At 43.6% G+C, this 26,423-nt stretch overlaps 1 protein-coding gene across 1 annotated transcript in view; it reads right to left on the bottom strand.

Annotated features, from left to right (window-relative positions):
* LAMA4 (laminin subunit alpha 4) overlaps positions 1-26,423 on the bottom strand; it is a 109,103-nt gene that overhangs the window by 61,206 nt on the left and 21,474 nt on the right. The window contains exons 2-5 of the mRNA XM_082481814.1: positions 23,398-23,499; positions 10,421-10,545; positions 6,334-6,414; positions 1,240-1,454 (exon numbers count right to left, since the gene is read on the bottom strand). Coding sequence (XP_082337940.1) covers positions 1,240-1,454; positions 6,334-6,414; positions 10,421-10,545; positions 23,398-23,499 — 523 coding nt within the window. The remainder of the gene's footprint in view (positions 1-1,239; positions 1,455-6,333; positions 6,415-10,420; positions 10,546-23,397; positions 23,500-26,423) is intronic.

Here is a 26,423-nt window from a genome sequence, read left to right as displayed (position 1 = left end):
AGCACAGATGGAATTTAAGCATGTGATTTAGCAATGTGAATTACATCCTGGAGATGGACACTCAACTTCTAGCTGTCACTGGAACATAAAAGGAGAAGGGACCACTAGTGGCATCATATGGGGTCCCCTACAAATGCAGACAGCAGCACAAAGGGCACTTGAATACAGAGCATCCTCACAACCTCCATCCTGCAGGTCCCAAAACACACCTTAGTGCTTTCTAGTAAGCTAGTAAAAAGCAAAGTCCAAGTGTACAGAGAGATGTAAGAAAGACATAGGTTTGATCAAAACGTTGATTAAACAATGAGGCCCATAGCTCTGTACCTTGAGATCCCAGAGCACTTCAGATGTCCGGGTTGGGTGTGTGTTTTGGCTGTGTTTTACCTTCGAGTCAGCCTGAGAGCTAGGAGTGATGCATCTCCCCCATTTGTGTTCTGATCCTTGAGGGAAGTACCCTGACAAAGAGGTTGGGAGGGAGCCCCAAGGTCCTTGCTCTGAGCACCTGCATTTTGCCTTTAGCAGTGGCTATTCTTTGATGCTTTGAAAGAAGATGTAATCTTGTCTGCCAGAGACAAAGCAAGGACGAAGGGCATGAGTTCAAAGCCCTATTTGGATCAAACTCCATGTAAATTATGAGAATAATTATATTAGAGTTTTGGTAAGATCCTCTAGGTAGCACTTTATCAGACCCTGGAAGTACAGTTGTCTCTGGTATGGAAATACAGTAACCAGTAAGTTTACACAGACATGTGGGAAATGCAGAATGCTTTACCGATGTGAAAACTAGAAGAAACTGAGCGGGGGATTGGGTCAGGACAGGAAGGACAATCCTGTTCCCATAAAAAATGCTCTCAAGTCTTTAAGCACCCTCAGTCTGAGTGGTCATGTTGGGCAGCTTGTGGTGTGAACAAACACAAAGGTGAAGTCTCTGCCCAGAGGAATCTTAGAGACCCTCATTTAAAACAAGATGCAGGACAAAACAGTGCCTACATTCATCTTGCCCAGGCATTTGAGGTGTTGGAGTCTGGGGTCTGAGACTCCCTTGCGGGCAATGGAAAGAGTGCTAGTGCCTGGGATAACTCAATGGAACAGGCATCCAAATTACCACCCCCCCAGGCAGGCAGCCGGGAGCACCCCCTGCCTCCCACAGACACAGGTGTCTGATGACTGATTCAGGCATCTCTGATCTCTGGGAGGTTCGTTTTGCTCGGCTCTGCTATACTAAACTATAGACGATACCTGTACAGTTTTTCGCGAATCTGGCATCCCCATAGTAACCCGGAGCGCATCGTTCGCACTTGAACCCGGTAGTGTTGCGCAGGCAGTTGCGGCACTGGCCCGTCACTTCATCACAGTCTTCAAAAATCAGGTTTGGGTCCGAGTTGCCACTGCAGTCGCATTTTTTACAAGTGCTTCCAATTAGCAAAGGGTTCCCATAGTAACCGGGGGCACACCTGAAAGGAAGAGCAAGCCCAGAGTTGACGAGCAATGACATTCCCATCTGAGGTACTGTTTTTTCTCTGACCTTATTTGTGTCACCAGGAATTGATGATGGTCTGCAGCTATTAACAGACAGAAGGCAAATTAGGAGCTGTGTTCCTGCAGAGGCTGGTTTGTGCTCTAATCTCAACCTGTACAGTTGTATATTTTTCCCTTTTTGAACACTCCTGGTATCTCAATCACACCAGCCTGCATTTTTTTTTCTTTTTGGTGTGTCTTTAGCAGTAAAATGATTTGTTCCCCATTGTTTTAAAATCTATGACAGAATGACCTTGGCAGAGAGGCAGCTCTAGTGTTTATTTTGGTCTCTTCCAGCTTTGGATCTCACCAACTATATTGTGTTATATAGGAAACTGGGGTAAGAGACTGCATTTCGTGATGCTGAAACCCAAAGGAAGTTCAGACCTTATTTCCATTATAATGCATACAACAAAGTCCTAACCAGAAAAGGTTTTTATAAATACTTCTATGGTGAGGCATTGGGATGGTTTCTGGTTTTTGCAGAACAGAACAGGCACTGAACCAGCCTCCGTTTTTCAGGTTTGTTCGATGTTAGCCTGCTGGCTGAGGGCAAAAGGCCGAGAGCCGCCACCAGCCCAGGAGGGGGGAATTCCTCTGTTGGTTTGCAGGGGGAGAGAGGGAGGTGGGTAACAAGCGCTCCAGGGGAGGCCTGAAATGGGTCCAAATTGCTTTTCATGTCTTGTCATGCTTGGGAAGCATTTCAGTTGAAAACTTGCTGCGTCTTAAAATGGAAGAGATGTTGAAACTCTAGTGGGTTTTGAAATTCTAGACAAACTGGCAATACCTAATGCTCCTGGGTGACCAGTGACCCTCAGCTAAGACAAGAGGTAATAGATTTGGTGTCATCATTTGGAAAGAAAGGAGAGAGTTTCAGTGAAAGGAGTTTCTGCTGGTCACAGGGAGTGTGCTTAATTCTACGAGCTAGAGGAACTTTTGCAAAACAACCAGTGAGGTGAAGAGAGCCGGCACTGGAGTGGGCATGGAGCAGCTCACGGGAGCAAATCCTTGAGTAAGGACATTGCTGGAGGAGCTGGTGGCTGGAGCAGCGCAGAGCAGCGGCTGATGGACTGGAGGGGACAGCTGGCAGGACAGGGGCAACCCACACTGTTCATGGTGTCACTATGGGGAGGCAGGAGGGTCCATGACACAACAGCCTGGGGCACAGAGATCAGGGAGTCATATCCCCAAACTGGGAATGAAGGATTACTGTGGGGAGGGGGATAACTAGCCGGCGTAGCAATTACTCACTGAAGAAACTGGAGGATTGAGTAGTTGTTGCAGTGATTTAGGTAGGGAATAGTTATTGTATTTCATCCTGTTTTATCACCCTGTTGTCCTTGTCTTTTCTCCCATCCATAAAGTCCTGCTTTAAGATGCTGTTTGCTCTGCTGTTTTGGGTGGGGAGGGTGAGCTCTCAGGCAGTTTAGTTTAATTTTTGCAGGTTTCTGGCTGGGGACCTGAGCCAAGGTCTGTTGACTCCTAAAATCTGAACATAGTCAAATCCAGGTTCTGCTTTGTCTGAACCATGATAATGTGGGAGATCTGATAAGAGCTTCCAGTTTTGATCTGTTCCTACATTTGCTGAGGTTGTTTTTTTCTTTTTAATAAAGAAAGTAATTTCCTCAGTGCTGCTTTGTTCATGTTCCAGTCCTGAACCCCCACAGTAAAAACACATAAAATGTTAAGCATCTTAATATAAACCACTTGGCTGCATCAAATACTGCCTTTGCCAATGGCAAAGACTGTGTCTCTTTGCAGCACTGCCAGAATCTTTGGTGCAGATCTTATCATTTGGGTGATCCAGATGTAAAGCATAAAAGTGTGACCTGGAGTTCTGTGCACCCCTTGAAGGACTGTGAATGTGACACAGAGCATAATGAGTGTGATTTAGCTGACTTTGGTGGAGTAACTCCCCATTCTCATGGGAGTTAGAGCAGGCAGTGATGGGTAATGCTACTATTTAGTCATGCCGAAAGTCTTGCTATAATTTTCTCATATTTCAGCTAATGTGAGATTGTAATATTTTCCCAAATTTCAGAATTTCTGTATGTTTGAACAAGAAAAAAACCCCTCTGTTTAGAAAATCAACTGTAGAACTATTTGCTTTATTCTGAACTCTCAAAATCTTGCAAAGTTGCTTTTTAATTTTCTATACTTTGGTATTGTCCAAATGATTGTCTGTCTAATGTGGCTACCAAGTCACAGAAGTCATTGAGCTGGGGCGAGACCAGCATTTTGCTTACTTCTATCCAACTCTGGCTCTCAGCCAGCATCTACCAAAGCCTGCATGCTATTCCCATCAGGCCCACCACCTCTGCCCTCTCATCAGGGCTAGGTGATTTTTTTTTTTCTTCTTTTCTGACATATATACCATTCAGTTCACTTGCCAGAAATATAGTGGACAGTTCCTTACAACCTCGACAGATATCTTTTCTAAGTGCTGCTTTTTATGACCATCCGACTTACTTTTATTAGCCATATCTCCTCATCTGGAGTAGCTGTCTAAAACAAATAGAAACTTTTAGAGCTAAAAATAAGTGTGTCACCTTCACTTTTCCCTTCCCTTTGCCACTCAGTGCATCTCTTCTGGCTGCACTGCGCTTGGCGTCTTTCGAATAGTTGGTAGCACGTGAAAAGAGCGGAGACGGCAGGATGGAAATGTACTGCTCCAACTCTGTGCTTTATGGTCTGAAAAGGTAAAGGCTTGCAGTAAATGTCTTTTCCTCCGTTGTATCAATAAATGGTTCTTTGTTGCTGGAAAAGAATATTTCTTCTCCCATAATAAAGCTGCTAAGTTATCTTTGTTTCATTTCAGAGCCTTGTTTGCTTCCTGTAATTATTGATGAGTAAGAAATTAACTTCTTCTTCCCTGGCAATGCCAAAAGAACTTTTTTCCTCTATTCACTTTGGACACTAAAGTGTCATTTCTTCAGCTGTCTTTTTTAACATTTGGGCACTAACAAAACCTGGATTGCATGTACCGCCACCACCTTAATGCCTTGCTGCTGGATTCCAGGAGCAAAAGGACTCATCCCTAAATTTCGAATCGGGAAGCTGGCTCTCTCAGTTCCCAGCAAGGGCCTCTGTGATTTCACAACACCGTTTGCTGGCAAACATAAACTGGATAGGTTTGTGCCAAGCCCCTGGAGCAGCACAAGAAAACCTCCTACACGAACGGCAGAGGAAACGGAGCAGATATTGCCTCCCGGTGTGCTGCTCTGGAGATCCCAGCCGCTGCCCGTGGAGGGGTGTCCTCCAGCTTGCTGCCCCACAGTGCCCGTCACCCACCGCTGCGGAGAGCTGGGAGGGAGGGCAGCGAGCGGGATGGAGCCTTCCTCTCCCTTGGGACACGAGCTGCTGTTTGGGCTGCAGGGAGGGACAGGGGCCATGCTCCTCCTCGCTCAGGATCCCCCAGTCCTCCTGCCAACATGTTGAGGGCGCGATAGCTGCCAGTGGGAGCAGGGGGTGGTGGCAGTGCCCAGCAGTGGTGTATGCGAGGCAGGGACTTGCTCTTTAGCAAGTGGACAGGGATGAGCAATGCACTTCTCATTAGTCATTGAAACGCTTTTCGTCGTTTCTGACACAAATGGGAGTAGGACCAGGAACCTGCCAGAAGGAAAGTCCCTTTTGTCCCTGCTTGCCTCTTACCCCGGCAGTTTGTCAAGGACTTAACACGGTGACAAGGACAGGCTGATTTCTTTCTGTGGCTTTTTCTAACCCATGTACGCAGCTTTGCCTTCCTTGAGACAGATGCACTGTGTCAGGCTGGGGACTGGCTATTAGAAAGCAAAGCTGATGCTATTTGCTGTTGTTACTATACATCTGCTACTCATTTCATAGGATTTGAATTGCTTGTAGCCTAGGTTGGCATTTTAATAACCATTAAGAAACCTCACTGACCTTTTAATTATCTGCATTATCCTTTGTGTATACATCTGACATTTTTGAAGAACAAAAGAATACAGCCATAGGCCTGAAAACAAGGGTGGGGCTTTTTTTTTTATTTTTGTGCCATCTGTCTAAAGGGCTTTCACTATTGCTGTCACCATGTTAGTGATGCGGAGGTAATACGCTGATGTTTTTGCATCATCTGTAAGGGCAAAAGCCTTCACTCTTTTTTACATCTTTTTCATACTGATTTCTCTTTGCATCTTAAGCTCTTGCCCCCTTCTCTGATAGTTACATTAAGTATAATTTGAATTCAAGACTTACCCATTAATGACAGTAGACTGAAGTCTTAAATACTTCAGGGGCTTTAAGGAAAAACAAAATGAGGTGTTCAGGAAGCCAGTGTCTAAGCCATTCTGTACCCCTCAGTCTTTGTGTTAGAGCTGTTGTAATTTATTGGCTGCTCAAGGAGAATTTCTGAATTATAATCAGACCTCTGGCATTCATTGAAACATCATCCATGTGTGTTCATAGCAAGTAAGATGTCCCCTTTGCTTTTGAAAAATTTATTTGGTAGAAGCCTGCTATATGCTTTAGAGTGGTGAATGGCAAAACGTGGTGGGTATTTTTCACTTCAGCTGCTGTTTCTGATTTGTATTTTGTATTTTGATTCATAAACTGTGTTCAAAAAAGGAGATCACCACATGAAGGCATGCAAAGTGCAAGAATTCGATCAAAATACATTAGATGTAGATGCCTGCCTTACCCTGACATGTCTCCACAGCAAGTTCTGAAGGTTTTTAGTAGGAACTGAATGAGATCCTTTAACAGATGTGATTCAATCTGATGAAAACACATGCACATGATTTCTTCCCTATGTGAGGGAACACTTCTGGGCTTTAGTATTCTTGATTAGTTTCTTACCTTTCACAGTTGGGTCCTGCGTAGTTTTCCTTACAGACACAACGTACGCTTCCACTTTTTCTGTAACAGGAGACTGCAAAGCTGGAATTTCATTAGAATGAATAGTTAGAATAGCAGGCAATGGTAAACACTTGGGAGTATTTCTTTATTACATTATGGACGTTTGCTGTCAGTGTGAGCTCTGGCTCTTGGTTTCTCATTGCTGAATAGGTATTCTTAAGCTCTGTATGTTGTTCACATTATACCCTTTGTTTAGTCTTTTTAATAGTGTTGAAAGCACCAATTAGTATATAGCACTATGGAGATACATAAATATAAATATAAATATAAATATAAATATAAATATAAATATAAATATAAATATAAATATAAATATAAATATAAATATAAATATATGTAAGTTCTTGTCTTGCAGTGTAGGTCAGGCACACCTGCAGGTTTTGATAAACATGTTTTAGATAAGGGACTTAGCATAAATGTGTATGTCACGCGAACCTAATTGCTTCCTGTCTCTTATTCTAAGGGGTAAAATATGGCTTATGAAAGACACCACAGTGAACACTTCAGGAACTGAGATTCTGGAATGGGTGCAGCAGTTTCCTATGCAAATCCTACAGTTTTCCTCAAATCCAATCTGGAAGCACCGAGTGGTGAAAACTGACTTCGGTGATGCCATCCTCATTTACAGTAATGGAGGCCGCTCTACCACCTCTCTGAGTAAGCTTGGAAGAGCCTGTAGCCTCTTCTGAGACCAACAGTGATATTGATCGCAGTAATGGCTTGGGCTGCAGTTTTCACTGCCACGATTCTAAATCATGGATTCCTTTGCTTTCTTACGTTTTTAGGATTTAACAAATGTTTAACTAAATATGAGACCCGAGGAACAGCAGCAGGCAGAAGTGGAAAGTGCAAATTGCATACACTTCAAACACAGTGACAGACGTGGCTTAAACACATTGGCAGGAAAAAGACATACAGTCCTAAAGATGTTTCCAGTTATTTTGCAATATGTGTGAGTAAATTCCTGCCAGCATTGGAATGTGACCAGAGTAGTGAGTGGCAGCAGTTGCCAGCTGCAGGCCCGTGGTTGCTAAAATGCGGGTCCCGTGTCATACAGTGCTGGGCAGCTGTGGCCAGGTTGCATCCCTTTTGCATAGAAGGACAAAAGACTTAGAGCGATGTGAAAGAGCATGATCCAAACACTGCTTGTTCCAGGAACGAGCAGCATTGAAAGGTGACTAGCATTCCTGCATAATTTCAGTTCCCACCAGCATTTCTCAGCTGGTGGGACAACCGGGGTCAAAAAAATGAGAGAACATAAAATGAGATTCTTCTCACAGAATTCACAAATTAACTTCTGTAAAGCTTTTTTGAGAACATGTCGAGAAAATCATAATACTTTGGCAGCCTTAATTTTCTTTTACAGAGGCTAATTCCTTCACGTAGTTAAAAAAACACATTGTGGATTTAAGTTATGAGATAAGACTGAAGCCTTCATGAGGTTTTATATTTTTTATGAACTTTTAGGGAGAAAAGTTCATAAAATTCCCTCAGGTTTGAACAGAAGTAACATCTGCTGGACTGTGAAGCAATCTCCCTCCTCCTTTTTTTTATTCTAAAGAGATGACACATGTAATGTCCAAAAGTTATTCCAAAAGTTCCCAGGATAACAGATATGAAGATAGTCTGGCCAGAAAGTCTAGAAACACACAGATGAATCCCAATAAAAAAAATGCATCTGATGAGTCTTTCAGGTTACAGATTTGGTCACTTTGTCTAGCTGTTACTAATTCGCTGGCTAGTTCCAAAGTAAAAAAGAGTACAAACCAACATCCTTTGGATGTTGTTTATTTAAGGGTTTTAATGCTTCTCTGCTTTCTGGTAGAGTTACTGTTTTGCCTTAATATAAATGGAGTAGGCTTAATGGAGGAAAATTGAAAAAAAAACCCACCAAAACCGAACCGTTGTTCTTTGAATTTAGTTATGCAAGGCTGAATGTTGCTCAATCATTATTATTTGCCTGTTCCAACCCCAGCTGAAGGCTATTGCTGTGGTCAGATCTTTCTCATGCAAGAAGATGAACAGTCAATTTCTGCACGTTATTTAAGTAGGGGTGTGAGGCAAATTGGGATAGGATATTCCTTTAACTATTGCCTTCGGGACTTTTCCGAGGGAAAACTCAGACTGGGGTAGTTTTAAAAAAGTGACAGAACATAGAATATCCTGAGATGGAAGGGACCCATGAGGGTCATCAAGTCCAACTCCTGTATTGCTGCTAATGTTGAAGCATCTGCATTCAGGCTCCTTGCAACTTTTGTTCTCCCTTCCCAATCCCACGCTGCTGTCCTTTTGGGTTCAGGGTTTCTTTATCTCCAGTAGTTTGTAATAGCAGAGGTGTGTGTCCCTAGCAGAAGGGCTGAGGAGCGTGTTGAAGCAGAGAATGCTCCTTGGCCTCAGCGCCCTTTTCTCATAGCACTGGTGGAGGCAGCCTATAGCTGAGGTCCCTGCTGGTCCTGTTGCTGGCCTGGTGGGCCAGCTGGCTCCCTGCGGTTGGGGGACACTGCTGCAGAGCCCGGTGGGCTGTAGGACTCGGTGAATGCAGGCACAGCCAGGGGCTGTCAAATTGCACCGTAGGGAGGACAGCCTAGACGTTTGCTTGATGGGCTGTGCTTGGTAGAGACTGGGTCTCATGATGCAGTAGTGCCTCAGGCACGTGCAGCCCCGGTTGTGGTTGAGCGAGCTGCTCCTTACACCAAAGTGGCTGCTCTGTGCCCAACAGGTTAAAAAAAAGAAATTACTTTCATTTGCTAAGGAAAAAGCACTGCTTCCGACTGTTTTACTTGTACTATTTCTGGCATCACAGGCGCTACTGAAAGGGGAAGAAGCGGTCTGCTTCGTCTGCGAGCTCGCTCACTCCTAAACCTTTCTATATGTGAGCAGAGCCAGGTTCTCCCCCTGTCTCTGGAGGATTTTGTCTCTAATCCAGGCAAAGCTGCAGTTTTTCAACAATAGCTGTTCTCCACCCCACGGCCCTCCTCACATGTCTGCAGCTCACTGCGAAAGCCAAGAGGTGATCTGCGGGAGTTTGGCCGAGTGATTTTGCTCCGTTGCCATTTTGAGCCTGTGCCACTGAGCAGCTGAGCAAAACGCAGCTCATCCCACCTTAAGGCTGTATGAGAAATCCTATAGCAACAGCAAACAAATACAGTGAGGAAATTCCCCTTTGCTGAGAAGCCCGGCTGAAAGCAAAATGGGAAACAACACAAGGGGAGTATGTAACTCGCTAAAAAATAGCTTCAACCCATTGGCAAGTATTTACTAGCATCTCCTCTGTGCACTGTAGTGGGATTTGCATAGATGCCTCTCTCCCAGAGCATGGACATCTGCATTACTGATGTACCTACTAAGAGTTTCTAATAGCTGGTTATGGTTTGCAGTTATTTGTTTCTTCTGAAGGTACAAGGTGGATAACAGCTGGAGCTCTTTGGCTCGGTCTTGGTTTTCGGCCAGGCTTCAGGCTTTCTTACCCAAAGGTAGCTGGGCATCGGCTGAAGGGGCACTGTACCTGTCACAGGGTCCTCCAGCCCTTTCCCTTTAACTGCTACTGTACTAACCAGATCCAGGTGCTGTTGACTCAGGAGACTGCCAGGCCATGCTTTTTTGTGGTTGGTTTTACCCTCCAGAGGTCATCGATTGATCTTTCAGTCTGTCTGTCTGTCTCTCAGTCACATACATCCCTGATGTGACCAGTTCCCAAGGAACTGGTCTTTAAGGGATTCTTAAAAGTAAACAGACAGCTGAGTAATCACTCCTACATAAAAGAGGGCGAACTTGAATTTACTTAAATATTTTCCCCTCCCTCTTGGTAAGAACTGACATGGGCACTTAAGGATATTTTACACCTCCTAAATGAAATGCTGTTTCCTGTGGTTGGTGATAAACGCGAGCAGCTGGAAGTCCTCTTATTTTCCCCTGGTTGGCAAGGGCAGCAGCCTTTGTCTCCTGCGTTCAGGAAAGGACATTGACCCCACCTTGGAAAGGACCGAAGCCAACCCAAATCGAAGAGGAGCAAACACTCTTTACGTACTTGGCAAGTGCTGGCAGGGGGCAGGGGCAGGGCTGACAGAATGTGGGCACTCCTCTGACAGCATCACCAATGAAGCCATCCGGACATTGCTCGCAGTGCTGTCCTGTTGTGTTTCTCTGGCAGTCCTTCAGTGGGAAGAGAGAGAGAGAGTGGTGAAAGTTAAACAGAGGTGCTGCCTAATGCGGAAAAAAAAATCAGTTAGCTGAAGATCCGGCCAAGCAGAATAGGGGCTGATGCCAGACCCCGACCCTTCAAGGCACTGACAGACACAGCCAAACCAGCTAGCACTGCTGCAACTAAAAATGCTATAAATGATTACACTGGCCAGCCAGCGAGTGTTGGCAAGGTGCGGTACAGGACAAAAAAGACACACGTGCCTGCCAAGTGCTGGAGCAGAAGCAGCACTGCCTGTTGTCAGAGATGTCGGGGCACTCAGGTGTAGCCATCAGCCCTGTTTTGAATTGCATGTGCCAGCAGGAAACAATCCCTTTTACTAACACCAAAACAAAATGAAAAATATCTGATGGTAAGTACTCTTGACAAATTTCAGCCTAGCTACAGGTTTGAGCCAGGCTGCTTCTTGGACTTGATGACTGGAAAAGAGCACCGGGGGAATCTGCCTGCAAATGGTGGCTAATCCACGAGTGGCTCTGACGTTTTTCTCCTGAGATGAAAAGTGTTACAGCATGAAGGGATGTGTTATCACCACACCTCGTTCTCAGCCTTAAAGGAGGTCCACTTAATGGAGGGAAGAAGCAGGAGTCTTCCCAAAGGGTCCTTTCTATAAAATACAGAGCAACTGTGCAAAATGTCACTCACTTTATAAGTAAGTTTCATCTCCAGAGTTTAATGTTTGTGAAGAAATATGTTTCCTCATGCAGAGGCAAATTGGCCACCAGTTGATATTGTTGGGGCTCCATGGAAGTAAATCAAGCTGCGGTAATTCATATGGAATATTTGTTCCAAAATATTTCATGATGCTAGGTACGGAATTGTGCCTCTCAATAATATTTTCAATCACAAAAAGATGTCACCATTTGGTGTAAACAATTCTAAATAGAATCTGTAAGTCCTGCAAGCTTAAGTAGAATTGTTACAGCTTTCGATTTACAAATGGACACACTTAGGTGCCACAGGTTATGTGGGCTCATCCCGTGGCACATGGCAAAGTGGTGAGTGACTGGCGCAGAGTGCATGAACAGTGCTCCTGCGCATTGCAGGACTCCTGCAGACTCCTGTCCCCCTTTCTACTTCAGCAAAATACCCAGAAGTTGTCATCAAAAAACCACAACCCACCAAATTCTAGCTCTCTCATCAAATTACTTCAAAAGAGTAGGAAGGCTGCAGAACTGCTTTTCTTTCTTGCAACTGCGCAATGAATTTTGCAATGTCCGTGGCTCAGAACTCTCCAATTACACCACTTTGTACCATTACAGTACAGATACAAACAACTATGCAAGGCTTGAGGCAGCAAGGAGTCAGCTCTGTGGCAGAAATATGTGGAGAACTACTCTGTAGTGCATATTTGCTGTGGTTTTTGGGTTTGTGTGCTTGGTTCTTTCCTCTTCTGACCTACAAATAGTGGAGGCCCCAAAGGAGGGCCACAAAGATGATCAGAGAGCTGGAGCACCTCTCCTATGATGACTGGCTGAGAGAGTTGCGGTTGTTCAGCCTGGAGAAGAGAAGGCTCTGGGGAGACCTTATAGCAACTTTCTGGTATATGAAGGGCACCTACATGAAAGCTGGAGAGGGGCTTTTTACAGGGGCATGTAGTGATAGGATGAGGGGTAATGGCTTCAAACTGGAAGAAGGGAGATTTAGATTAGATATTGGGAAGAAATTTTTCACTCTGAGGGTGGTGAGACACTGGAACAGGTTGCCCAGGGAAGTTGTGGATGCCCCATCCCTGGAAGTGTTCAAGACCAGGCTGGATGGGGTTTTGAGCAACCTGGTCTAGTGGTAGGTGTCCCTGGCCATGGCAGGGGGGTGGGAACTCGATGATCTTCAAGGTCTCTTCTGACCTAAACCATTCTATGATTCTGTGATCATGGAAACTGCAGACTGATGGATATGGTTTCCGTCCCTGGTAAGATGACAGTGTCTATAGTAAAGAAGAAGATCCCTAAGTACATGACTAAGCATCACCTGATATACCTGCTGTATAATGGTGCAAATAAGCAAGTGTATGAAGGGGAACCAGAGGACATAACGTATCTGGACTTTCAAAAAAGCCAACTAAGTTTTCAGGGGAGTTGAAGAAAATTTCTTTTACGAACAGCAAGCTGATAAGGCTAGAAAGCAAGGGGTAGCGTGTAATGGTCACTTTTCAGAGTGGGGAAGACTCACTATTTGGACCACCGGTGCTGAGACCTGTTTTGTTCAGTAGTCACCAGTGTCTTACGAACAGAGATGAAAAATGGTAGGGCTGCTCAGCTGGGAGAGGAAGGCTGACAGCAGGGTGTGTTTGGGTTATGTAAAATTACAAAGTTGGTAAATAAGCTGAAGGCAGGACAATAGTTCACCTGAATCCTGCAATACAAGAGCTGAGGGGCACTGACTTGAAAAGGTACTTCTCTACACAAAAGGTGAGAAACTTCTGTAACCTGCTGCCAGGAGGTGACAGTATTTGCAGGGGCAAAAAGGGTTTTCCTAGAGAAATTAATGGGCCACAGATTCATAAATGGATTCGGAAAGGATTCATGTGCTGCTGGAGTATGAAACAGAGACTTCAGAAATGGGCCAGGCTAGGTGCCCTCCCCAAACACCATCTCTTACACCACTGCTGGAGACCCAATGTGGGCTGCAGAGACCTTTGGTCGGGTGCTGCAGGGGACTTCTTCTTCTGCTATGTTCAGAGTTGGCACAGGTGCCAGGAAATGACTGCTGGTGCCCCAGTTAATTCTCCAGTTGTCATTTAATGCCATCACAGAAGCTGCTGTGCTGTCAGCAGCTGGCAGTCCCTGGAATAACAGGGAAGCTGGGTGTGGGATTTCAGGAGCACTCGCAGCAGGAGGGAGGTCCCCTGCATAGGGCAAGGGGCACGTTGGCCTTTCTGCAGTCAGAGCTTCTTCAGCAGCGCCAGCCTGGGGGTCCATGAGCTCAGCTTACTGATTTTTCATCTGAACCAGTCCCTGCAGATTTGAAACTCACTTTCTACTCCAACCATGGTGTGTTCTTTGAAGAAAAGAGTATGAGGAGAGAGGAATGAGATCATCAGCAAGTTTGCCAATGATACCAAGCTCTTCGTCGAGGTAGACACGCAGGAGGGGAGGGATGCCATCCAGAGGGACCTGGACAGGCTGGAGAGGTGGGCCCAAGACAACCTCATGCAGTTCAACAAGGCCAAGTGCAAGGTCCTACACCTGGGCCAGGGCAATCCCAAGCACAAATACAGGCTCGGCGGGGAATGGCTGGAGAGCAGCCCTGTGGAGAAAGACGTGGGGGTGTTGATCAATGAGAAGCTCGACGTGAGCCAGCAGTGTGTGATCGCAGCCCAGAAGGCCAACTGTATCCTGGGCTGCATCAGAAGAAGTGTGGCCAGCAGGTCAAAGGAGGTGATTCTGCCCCTCTACTCCACTCTCGTGAGACCCCACCTGGAGTACTGCATCCAGCTCTGGAGTCCCCAACATAAGAAGGACACGGACCTGCTGGAGCGTGTCCAGAGGAGAGCCACGAGGATGATCTGAGGGCTGGAGCACCTCTCCTATGAGGAGAGGCTGAAAGAGTTGGGGCTGTTCAGCCTGGAGAAGAGAAGGCTCTGAGAAGATCTTATTGCGGCCTTCCAGTACCTAAAGGGGGCCTACAGGAGAGCTGGGGAAGGACTTGTTACTAGGGCATGTAGCGACAGGATGAGGGGGAATGGCTTTAAACTAGAAGAGGGCAGGTTCAGATTGAACATTAGGAAGAAGTTTTTCACTTTGAGGGTGGTAAGGCACTGGAACAGGTTGCCCAGAGAGGTTGTTGAGGCCCCATCCCTGGAGGTGTTCAAGGCCAGGCTGGATGTGGCCTTGGGCAACCTGGTCTAGTGAGAGGTTGGAACTTAAGGTCCTTTCCAACCTAAACCATTCTATAATTCTATGATTAGGGAAGAGGTTTAATGAAAACAAATAGTCAAGTTTCCCTTGCATAGGCATTGCTAAATGTGTTTTGTATCCGAGTATTGTAGAGTATTGTAACTTTGATTTAGTGGCAGAATTTTGCCCTGGCAACATAGATGTTTTGGGTTTGTGTTTTTTTTTTTTTTTTTTTTTTTTTTTTTACTAAGTCTGTGTCCAGATATCATCAATCTAAATTGAAAAGTGTAATTTCAGTAAAGGACACTCACCCTTGTGAAAACATATCTGATGTTTTTTAGCCAATATTCCTCATTTGAATCCCATTAAAGCCTTCAGTTAGGACTCATTAATTTAGTTCAAATCCTTTTTGATTCTCAAAGACTTTGCTTATGTTGCTGCGTTTTTTTAATAGTCATACAGAACCTATTGCACAGCAATTGCTTATTTCTATAAAGCTGTGATTTGGCCAAAGAACTCTGCAGCAGGTAGAATATGATAAGGAAATGAAAAAAAGTCCATTTCTTTTGCCATGGATCTTTAAATAGATTAAACACCAATAGTTGTAGAGCTAAATGTGTTTTTTCATAATAATATTTGCTGTAAAGAAGAGACTATTTAGTATACAGGAAACCAGATATTTTTTTAACTTTTAAAAAGAGTCTAAAATACAGAAAGCTTGACTACAAGGAACAGGAGGAGGAAGGAAACTTGATGAGAGCACAGAAGCTGAGAGCAAATGAGGTCAGGGTGGTGGGCAGCTGCCTGGGAGATGTCCAGATCTCGCACTCCTCTCTAGCAAGAGTGCACTAACTGGGAGGCACACGGTGTGAGCTGGCAGGCACTGGAAGGCTATCACAGTTTTAAAAATAGTTTGCATTTGTCATTATTCAAAGAAAAAGTGATTTTAATGTACCACAAGAGAGAGATGAGAGCGTGGCACTGAGCACTCAAAAAGAAAGAGCAATCCTGTGTCTGAAGCGCTGGCGGAGACCTCAGGTGGGCTGCATTCAGTTGTAGCCGTCATCACGCTCTTCGTTTGTGCTCTGAGCAATTCACCTCTCTTGTCCTCAGCTCTCCAAACATGTGGTTATTATCAGAATAAATCCGTTATTGGTTTCCAAAGCTCAGATACTATTGTGATGAACAGAGCAGGGCAGCAGGGGAGCTGATGTTGCTCTTTAAATCTGCAGTGTTTTTCATCTTCTAAACCAAAGAGAAGTGCTAAAAGGCCCTTTTACCCCAAAGACCATGTTAGCTGAGCGCTTGAGGCACTTTTGTAGTTTTTTCTCTGGTTAGTGATTATGTAAAAGTGGCTTTATCTTATTTAACAAGTCAGAACTCCTGTGGGTATTTAGAATCATATTTTTACAGTGATAAAAAAAAAGTGTCCTTATATTTTATGTTCCATCAACTTGCGTCTCCAACAAAACTCCTGACTGCAGTAAGCCTGTGAGACATCTCTGAAAGCAGAGAGGATACCCTCCCTGTTGCTCGTGGGTGATTCTCAGTGCTGGGTGGCACTGCTTTGGTAGCTTGAGAAAAGTGTTTTGCTCCTGAATGGATCACCTTTGATGGAAAAGTAATGGTAAGGAAAAAAATGGAATTCCATTTATGGCAATTTTTGTGAAATTGGATTTTAAAGAAGTGCTTTGCTGTAGGAGTTCCAAGGGCTACTCTTGATCCCGGTATTCATACACGCTTTAGAATGAAAGGCATCATTTACGGTTCATGATGTAAATCGGATGTGATTGTTCCCAGCCTTACCTGTCTCAGTGGTTTGTTCAAATGTACTCACAAAATTGCAGAAACCTTTACTGATATTGGTGTCTACTTTTTCAAAAAAAGAACCTCAGTATAGTTTTTGTTTCAGTTTCCTTTGAAAAATAAGGAAGACTGAAATAAAAATCTCTAGAAATACTCAGCGATGTGTATCTGAGGACATCAAACACTGAAGCTAGCAGAAAATTGCTGCCTGTCTTTTTACAGAACAAAGTGAGACATGGTAAAGGTCACGAAAACAGATACAACCATGCAGTTAGAAATATTGCGACTAGGTGTTATAATACTGTACTTCTGGTAAACTATGTTTTAAATTACAGTATGTGAAAATTCTAAGCTAAATTATTTCCGTATGCCCATGTTAATACAACCTTTTTTTTCATAAAGCAAAAGTCAAGGCAGAGGTGTCTCTTCTTCATGGACACTTCAGCTTCAGAGGAAGTAATCCAGTGTAATAGCAGCCTGGCTTCTAAAAGCTTCTATACGAGGATACAGCATATAATCATTCATCCGTTGGTACACCAGCAGGAGCTTGTCAGATGAGAGAGCGGCTGGAGTGTATTGTCCTATGTTAGCCTTAGCTGGTCCTACTACTCTGCTCTCACTGAGTACCATCAATCAGGGTGACCATATCTACCTGTTCCTTACTGTAACTGTCTATACTTTACACACATGAAAAGTACATGAAAAGGGGCTGGGGGGAGGGGAGGGGGATACTCGGGAATGGTTGTCAGTACTGAGCTCCTGCACTCATCTGCTTGGAAAGTAAAGCTGGAACCACTTTGTATGGGGACACAAATGGTACTAGAGCAGGTTTCCCAGCAAAAAACAAACAAACAAACAAACATGCTTTTCAGTAAATGAATATAGCTGGGAATCTAAGAGGTGGGAGTCTGCCCTACCTTAATTTAGGAACCTGAACTTAAGTGAGAAGAGCTCCTTCTAATGGTTTTCAAAGGCACCAGCTTCATTAAATGTGCCATTTGGGCAGTTATTTTAGACAGATTATTTCATTGTATGGCTAACACGTAGTGCTATTTAGGCAGGCTGGACCTCCTCCTTGGGAAACTAAGGTAGCAGACTGGTTTTCTGTCTGCCCTCTAGAATTAAAGGAGAAAGACAGGACATGCCACAGAGTGATGCAGAGCGCCTGTGTTAGGCACCTAATGCTCAGTGGTGTGGGGATTCTCCAGGGCAAAAAAAAAAAAAAGAATACCCAGCCCTGCTTCTAGTGAAGTTAGTACAACAAAAAACCCTCAGAAATCCTAGGATCTGAAATATTGTCTGTGAAATCTGCAAGTGTCCTTAGACCCTGGTTAAGAATTCTGAATATTACTTTGCAGCTGAAACCTGTCTTTCTTACAATATAGCAGGAACTGTGGTTTTTTTCCCCTTATTTATTGTTCTCCTGAGAGATAGTCTTGTAACAATTGTTTATGCAGAAAGATTGCACAAAAATAAATAAATTATATAGGTAAAGAGGTGCAAGTGGTTTACATTGCTGTGCATTCTGTCTGTATTTATTGCTGGGCCTGTAGAGATTGGCGTGAGGTATAATATCTGGATGTAGATTTAGACCTCCTCAAATCTGCGAGATGCCCTCCTATCTGAGATTACAGAACTGTGTAGCATTGCCCATGCCAGCATGCCAAAACCTATTGCTGTCCCAAAATACTCCTAGTAAAAAAAGTACTTCAGCGTAATGACTTGAAAGCCAGGAGATTTACATGTTTTAACTTTTTCATCTTTAAGGTTTATGATTTCAAGACTTTTCTCTCCAGCCACTGTAGATGACATGCAGTAGTATTATCTGAAAAGAATTCCTTATGGAAGAAGGAGATGAGGCACTAAAAATACCCACTAAGTATTGTGCAACTTTTTCTAAAATAAAGACAACCGCCAACCTAGAATAATGAGAAGAGCAACAAAACTCAGTTCCTGATCCAGTTTGGGTCAACACAACCCCTCTGTGTCAGAGTTTTAGTTTGTAGAACTTGTCCTTTATGAACGAGTGATGTGGGAGTTGATGTTTTGCCAGAACCACCTGGCCCTCTACTTTCTCAGGGCACCACTTGTCTTAGCTTACTGTGGGAAATGCGGCTGAGCAGGCGTGAGAGCAACGGCAGCCCTTCCTCGCAGTCTTGGCCTGACTTCCTACATGCCTCTTGTACCAGCTGCGCAGGGAATGGAAACGGAGTGGCCGCATGTTGCCAGTTTTTGATAGTAGAACAGTTAGGACAACAACTGCTAAGTTAAAACATAGCTAAGAGGGAGAGAAATGTCTACAGCCGAGGCACTGAGACCATTAACGCTAATGCTTTTGACAACTACTGCGTACCAAAACACTGGAGAAGAGAAGGGCTGCATTTCAGCACCAGCCTGTTGTAGTTCTGGTTGGCTTTCCAAACATATATCACCAAGGTCTATAGATCTATAAGGGTCATCTATCTATAGATAGATGTAGTTCATCTTTATAGAAAGAAACAGTGAGCTGTAAGCTGCAAGGCTTTTTGTGAAGCCAGAAGTACCTAATAAGCTGGAGAGTTTTGCTAGCTCCCTGCTGCTTTTTGCTCGTGCTTGATGGATGGTTGTAGAGCCACTGGCGATTCTCCAGACCTGCCTTGGCAATCATGTGGAACATATTATCCTCTGGGGCAGAACTGCCAAATCCGTTCCAACCTTTCCACTCAGCTGTAAACCCAAACGCTTAAACACAAATCAGTTACACGACAATACGCCCTATTGTAAAAAATTCCATAAAAGGCTGGAAAGGATACCAGCGAATTTATCCTCTCCACTGTTATGATCCTTTGATCTGTCTTGTTCCAAAAAGGTCTTATTTATTTATTTATTTATTTATGCGTAATCTGTGTGTGCCTCATATACATATTGATCAAATATACGGGACTGAGTTGATAACACTTAGGGATTTTTAGGTGGACATCAACCTTCTGCTATAGTGCTCTCTGCAGACTTGTTGCTTCTGCTCCATGTGTTTTCATGTATTTATGAAGATCTAACCTCCATTAACAGTAGAAACATCAGAAAGGACGCCGATTACTCAGTCCAAAATTTTGTCTGGATGTCCAACTTTGTAATTTTTAATTCCTTTCAACCTTCCAATCCATTTTATTGTGTTCTGGAGTCATTGCCATAGTACATTGCAGTCACCTCAAGCGACTTCCTCCCCTAGTGTATGCAATCAAATTTTTTATTATGGTAAAGCCCTGCCCATTATACTACTTGTGTATGGTATCAGAGCTCATTGCTTTAGACAAGCTGTTTCACCTCCATATAACACCCATTTCAGAGCTGACCATCACAGCTGCTCTGACATTCTGCTCAACTGTCAATCATTTGAAGCCCACTCCCATGTCTGAACCCTCAATGGAGGTGCTGTAAAGAAATACACCAGCTGTGGGTTGCTGGTGGAGTAGTAGGGTCTGGGGATGGTGAAGGAGGCAAAACATTCCCTTCATATCTTATTAACAGTAAAACCCGAAGCGCTTTATGCAGGAGAAATGTATACCACTTTGTCTGCAGACTGCCACTTGCAGCTGTTACAGTTTCACCCAGTTAATATCTCATATATGCATGTTTCCAAAATCAAAAGCTAGAGGGTCCTACAAGTTATTTCATTTTCTTCTCTTAGCTAGGATTGAGAAGGTTATGCTAAAAGTCCAAAGTCTAAAATCAGTACAAAGAATTGGTGTTTCTTTCTCTTCTAGCATTACATGCATCACCAAGTGTCTTTGAAATGAAGCATTATTTGACATCTGTATTGTATCATATCATAAACGGAGTTTACGTTGTGCTGGTTTGTCTTCTAACACTTGCGTGATTTTCTATGTTAAAAAAAATGGAGTGAGTGGCTCTTCAGTTTTAATCACAGGACAACACTATTGATTTCTACACCAGTTTTATGTGGACATCTATGCAAGAAAGGCTCTGTCTGCAATAACTTCCTCTGTCTGGTTACTTAATGAGATTGTTGATTCATTGATTGTGTCATTCAATAACCTTTTAAAGACTTGCGGATTTGATTTACACTCTATGAATAAGATGAGAGAAGTTTTGAAACAGAACCCTAAGATAGATACTTATGTCAGCAGAAATTAAAGATGTGAGTATTTTACCCTAAGGCATCGTTAATAGGGGTTTAATTTTATTTGATTTCAAATTTGGGGCAGAGGCCAATGAAAATGTCATTAATTTGTATGCTGTGGGAACTACATTTGCCAAATTGATTTGGAGGATTTGCATAATATGATGGTCTTAGAGCACTGTATGGAGTCTGACCCTTATATTTCATCCCCTTTGAAGTAGAGTACTTTTTCTTTTTCATACTGCCTTCTTCATTTATTGAGTTCTTATAGTTTAGTTATTACTTCAACTACAAAAAATAATTATCTACCAAATGAACACAGTGTTATTATTAATTTCATGTTATCTTCCATCATTGTTAGCAGAGTTAGCTTTAAAAAAGTTGGTATTTTTTCATGTTTAAATCATTCCATTGTGTGTGTAAACATGTAGACATAGAAAATTTTAGCTTTGGGCAACGTCAATTCTTCTAAAGATCTTCTGCTAAGGACATTCTGTAACATCCATGACTGTGCGGTGCTAGTGGAGAGTCCATAAGTGATAAACCTTTAGAACACTGTTGCACCTCAGAAGCAGGGAGATAGCAGGTTTATACTGATAGAAATGGAGGGTGACAAGTATAATAATATGGGATAAATACAGAATCTCTCTCTATTTTTTTTTTTTTTTAACAGCCTATTAAAAACTAACTGAATGCAGAGAGTCTTATGTCTTACTGTCAGGTGTGGTGGTTACCACTGCAAGAATTATTGGAGTAATTTGCCTAAAAAATTGAGGAAGGAGAAAGTAGTGACCTTTCAATATCATGTGGTCCTATCTCTTTCCAGAAACTCCCAGCCATATAGGTACCTACTCCTTTCTGCCCCAGCCTCAGCCCCCAGCACGCTTTGGCCAAATCCATTCCTCTACTTCTCTAGAACGGTCCTTAGGTAGGGCTGCTTTGTCCGCTGATTCTAATACAAATCCCATTAGCAACCATCAAGTCTCCTTTTCCCAAATTGCTTGCATCCATTCATCTAACATGCTTCTTCCTGCTGTAATACAACTTGCATCTTTCTTTCTCTAAGCTTTTCTTCTCCCAGGCTTTCTCAGTCACTTTTTGCAGTTTACCAATTTCATCAGTCTCCTGATCTTCCCTGGAAATTTCCAAATCCTCAGGGAAGTCCTGTTATTGAAGTCCCCATGGACATACCTGGTTCTGTTTGATGCTATCAAACCTTCAAAGCCCCCTTTAATTCTGCTCTTTCCTTGCACCACGCTCTTTCCCTCCCCCTTTCACTCAAGTCTTTTCGCCGTTCCTCTTTAGTCAGAAGTAAATGGTCTGAGCTTAATGGCTTATTAAGTCATTCAGATAAGTCATCAAATGATTTATTTGAACTCAACCAGTAAACTGGAGTTTAGCTCTTAGTTTTGTTCTTTATTACCTGATCAATTCCGAGAGTTTAGTATCCCAGAGAAATGCCAGTCAGGAACGCACATACTCTTTCAGATTATTTCCTGCTGATACAGTAAGTTTGGTTTTGTTTGCTTTTATTCCCCCAGCCATTGACATCAGCCTTATTTTTGTAGCAAATAGGAAGCAAGCCTTCTGTTGTGTTTGTAAACTGAGGATCTAATCACTTCCCTACCTCATATATTCTACTCCAGAAACTCTGGAGTAGATGACCAGAGTCAGCAGCAGCAAACATTTGTCAAGCTCTCTCTCTAGTTCTCATCTTCCACTGAAGTTTCCTCTTGTCATTATTGTCACACGACACTAAGGGGACAATCATCCCATGAGCAAAAGCCATGTGCATGTGAAAGAGAATAGCTGAGAATGCCCAGCAGTGTAAAACGACTTCTAAAAATTTCATATTAAACCACTAAGCCAATACATGTTCTGCAGAAAGCAGCCACACTACAGTGGCCAAGCCATAATAATTGTCAGCTGCACTGTCTTCCTCTCATGGGAATAAAAATGGTAGGAAATACGCCATGGAGCATGGCTCTGTGGGTTTGTATAACTGAAAACTTGATAGAGGCTGCAACGATGCGAAGTATGTGACTATTATCAGGCCATTTTGTGAAGAGAGAAACTGAGGGCAAAGGTTTATGACTTGTCAAAAGTAACATATGGCAGAGCAAGGAGCTCTGGGCTCTACTGCTGCTTTACAAGCCTGTAAAGAGTACCCCAGCGCCTAGCTCTTGCTACGTGGTTCAGATACATTACACAATTACCTTCCATCCTTTTTTTTTAGTAGATTACTGCTCTGATTGCCCACTAGTAATTGGGGTAAGTTTTACTGGACTGATTTTTGCTCTGGTGAGCAAAGTGAGTAGTGATCAACTAACTCACAGCTTTTTCTGTGAACTGAGACTGAGTGAGACTGAACGTAAGGGAAATTGTAATACTGCCTCGGAGTTCAACACGCTCTTCCCTTGGTGTATTATTTCAACCTCCTCATGTTGTTCCTTCACAGCAGGAGGCTGCCATGCGGCAGAATTACTATGGATAACATATGTATGTACACTCACACGGGTCACTCACCATTGTAAATTGTTTATATGGTATACAGCACTGTATTCATAAAGGGGAGAATGAAATGTGTTTGAATTTATACATTTTTCTCCAGGGGTATACAAAACCCTTTCTGTATTTCTGATGGTCTAAAAATTTTCCCCAGCATACTGACTCTCACAAATACTGCATGCAGGAGGTGTTTTGAATCTACAGAGACAATTTAAGTAAGTGAGGATGAAATTTGGCCAATATAATCTTATTAATGTATTGTTCTTGGCCCTACTTATGATTGCCCTTCAGCAAAAAAGCTCCTGTGGTACAGACACCGCTTTTGCTGTGCATTGAAATTGAGCACTGGTGTTAATGGAAGAGTCAAACCATGGCCCGTAGTTTCTTGGGTTTGCCTGGGAAATATTTCCTTCATGTGAATCGTCATGCAAGAGTGAAAGAAGGTGAAGGGGTTCATGTTATCATTAAAAAAAATAAAAATGGTACTGTTGTTCAGTGAGGGACCAGCAGAGAAGACAGGAATTCCTTACCACACAAATTCCAGATCCATCAAGGCATCTGTTTGCATTACCATTACAGTTGCAAGGAGAGCATTTTCCTGAGTTGGTACGGTAAAATCCTTCTTGGCATCCCTGCAATGAAAAAGTAAAAAATAAAGTATTTCCTATGCATACGTATTCAGAGAGGTTTGGCTGAGAGGTAGGGGAAAGCAAGAATTACAACCGTCAGGTCTCCCCGGAGCACACCGCACAACCCCACCGTAGTGGACCACACACACGCTGCTGAACTCGAGTCTGTTCTTTCACACCCTGCCCTGGTGCTGCGTTTTTTGCCTTGCAGTATTTGAGCTGCCAGAATTCCTGCCTGCGTCCTGCCCTTGGCCAGCAGTGGGTGCCTGCCTGCGGGCGAGGAGCCGGCAGACTCACTGCATTCTGTACTAGAGTATGAGTTAACTGGAAATGATGACCCTTGTTCAGGAAAGAAGGTGTACTTATAGGAAGAAGGAGCTTTTACTTAAAAAAGAAAAGCTTTAGAAAGTTTATTTTACATCAAAGCTTTGATGAGCTTTGGCTGAAGAGCCTAGAGGACATAGAAGCGCATCTACAAAGATCGATGCTCTTCTGAGTGAAAGGTGGCTGGCTGCTGTGAGAGGGTCCCAAAGCAGGGCCGTCTGTCTGTCTGTCTGTGAGGCTGGTGAGATGTGACAGCGGTAACCTGTTGCCATTCCAGGAAGTAGTCAGTCCCTGCGAGATACAACAGTTCTTCAATCATTCTTCATGCAACAGAAATAAATGGGGGGAGATTGCATGAACGGTAGAATTTTCCTGTTATTTCTTAAATGTGTATCTGTGCCTGGTGTATATAATTTAGTACTTTTGATAACTTACCAAAGCTTACCAAAATTAAACGGCTGATTCTAAATATATAAATCACCTTCTTTTACATACTAATTAGAGCAATAATATGAGGAATCAAAAACACAAACAAAGCTATTAAGATGCCCCTCTAAGACTGGAAAATAAAAATAAAAATAAAAATAAAATGAAAGAGGACAGCTTTCATTTGATATTGATTTATTGTATATTTATTGTCATGGTGTAAATTCTTGTTCTCCACTCAGGAACTTCTACCTCATTTTGCAAAACTGGTGAGACACGCACAGGTTGACCTTAGGAGCAACCTCTATTACTCAGGCAGCACCTGCTCAGCCTGTGCAGTGTCCTTGTGTCACATGTATTATGTTAGATCCATGCAGACTCACGAATTTTTGGACCCTAAATCTCTTGCCTAACTCTTGCGACGCTGTAGCAGAGCTGATGTGAAGGCCCTAGCACGTTGTTTAGATCTCCAGAAATTATTTACCACACCCTGTTCCTGCCAGCATTTACAAACGCTATTCCTGAAGTGGCTGTCAGAGCCCGAGATACGCCAGGCTCTCCTGGAATATTTTGTGTGGCTGCCTCTACAGCACTTTTTGTATTCTGTGGCTCTTGAGGTCACTTACTCTTGCAAAAAGTGGGAAAAGCGGGAGGGTCAAGCAAATCAGAAGGGTATGATCACAGAATCACAGAATAGTCAGGGTTGGAAGGGACCTCTGGAGATCATCTAGTCCAACCCCCCTGCCAGAGCAGGGTCACCTACAACAGGTTGTGCAGGACAGCGTCCAGGCGGGTTTTGAATGTCTCCAGAGTGGGAGACTCCACCACCTCTCTGGGCAGCCTGTTCCAGTGCTCCACTACCCTCAAAGTGAAGAAGTTCCTCCTCATGTTAAGATGGAACTTCCTATGTTCAAGCTTGTGCCCATTACCCCTCGTCCTATCAATGGGCACCACTGGAAAAAGACTCCTCCCTTCCCTCTGGCATCCTCCCTTTAAGTGTTTGAAAGCATTAATAAGATCCCCCCTCATTCTTCTTTTCTCTAGACTAAAGAGACCCAAGTTCCTCAGCCTTTCCTCATATGAAAAATGTTCTAATCCCCTAATCATCTTCGTAGCCCTTTGCTGGACCCTCTCCAGCAGATCCCTGTCTTTCTTGAACTGGGGAGCCCAGAACTGGATGCAGTACTCCAGATGAGGCCTCACCAGGGCAGAGTAGAGGGGGAGGATGACCTCCCTCAACCTGCTGGCCACACTCTTTTTGATGCACCCCAGGATGCCATTGGCCCTCTTGGCTGCCAGGGCACATTGCTGGCTCATGGTCATCCTGTTGTCCACCAGGACTCCCAGGTCCCTTTCCACAGAGCTGCTCTCCAGGAGGTCAGCCCCCAACCTGTACTGATGCGTGGGGTTATTCCTCCCCAGATGCAGTACCCTTCATTTACCCTTGTTGAATTTCATTAGGTTCCTCCCTGCCCAACTCTCCAGCTATGATCTTGCATAGCTTGCATTTGCATGAAGTAGGAGGCTTCTTACTATATTGTACTGATCTGATTGGATTAGATTTCCTTTGTATCTCCCTTTTCCTCATTTTCCTGGGTTGCCCCAAAATAAAAGGATGGTTTCTTTTCTGCACTGACCTAACGGTTGCTTCTCAAGCCCACGGTAAGCTATGACATGAACAGAAGGTCTACAATATTGAATGCAGCACGGCACAGCGATACCTCCAGTAGATGCAAAAGCTAGCCTGCGGGTAGTATTGCTAACTAACCCTGCTGGTGCTGTGGCTAATTAACACAGCACAGTTCTGGGACCTGAACCTGTACGTCTGCACGGTGCCGTAGATACAGCTGTGGAGCACTGGGTAGCAAGAGCCAGCAACCCCGAGATTCATCTGCATGTTAGCTTCCATTCTCAAGGGTGGTTAGATACTTCTATCCAGCCAGATAAGCTGCTTTTTTAGAAAATGATGTATCTTATGCGATGACTAACAACAAGCTTTAAAAATGAGGTTTACAAATGAATCATTAATCCAATCTTATCCCAGAGAGCTCTGAGGAGCTGAGATGAACATAAATGGAAAACTCAGTTGCCTTTACCATTCTTACACAGAATATTTTATCTGGTTTGCTTTGGAAACACTTTCTTAGATAATAGCTCCTAGGAGTAAACCCCTTCAT

Source organism: Vanellus vanellus, assembly GCF_965231255.1.
Source record: "Vanellus vanellus genome assembly, chromosome: 3".
Classification (NCBI taxonomy): domain Eukaryota; kingdom Metazoa; phylum Chordata; class Aves; order Charadriiformes; family Charadriidae; genus Vanellus; species Vanellus vanellus.
The sequence above is the reverse complement of the archived record's forward strand: the minus strand, read 5'-3'. Positions and strand labels throughout refer to the sequence as shown.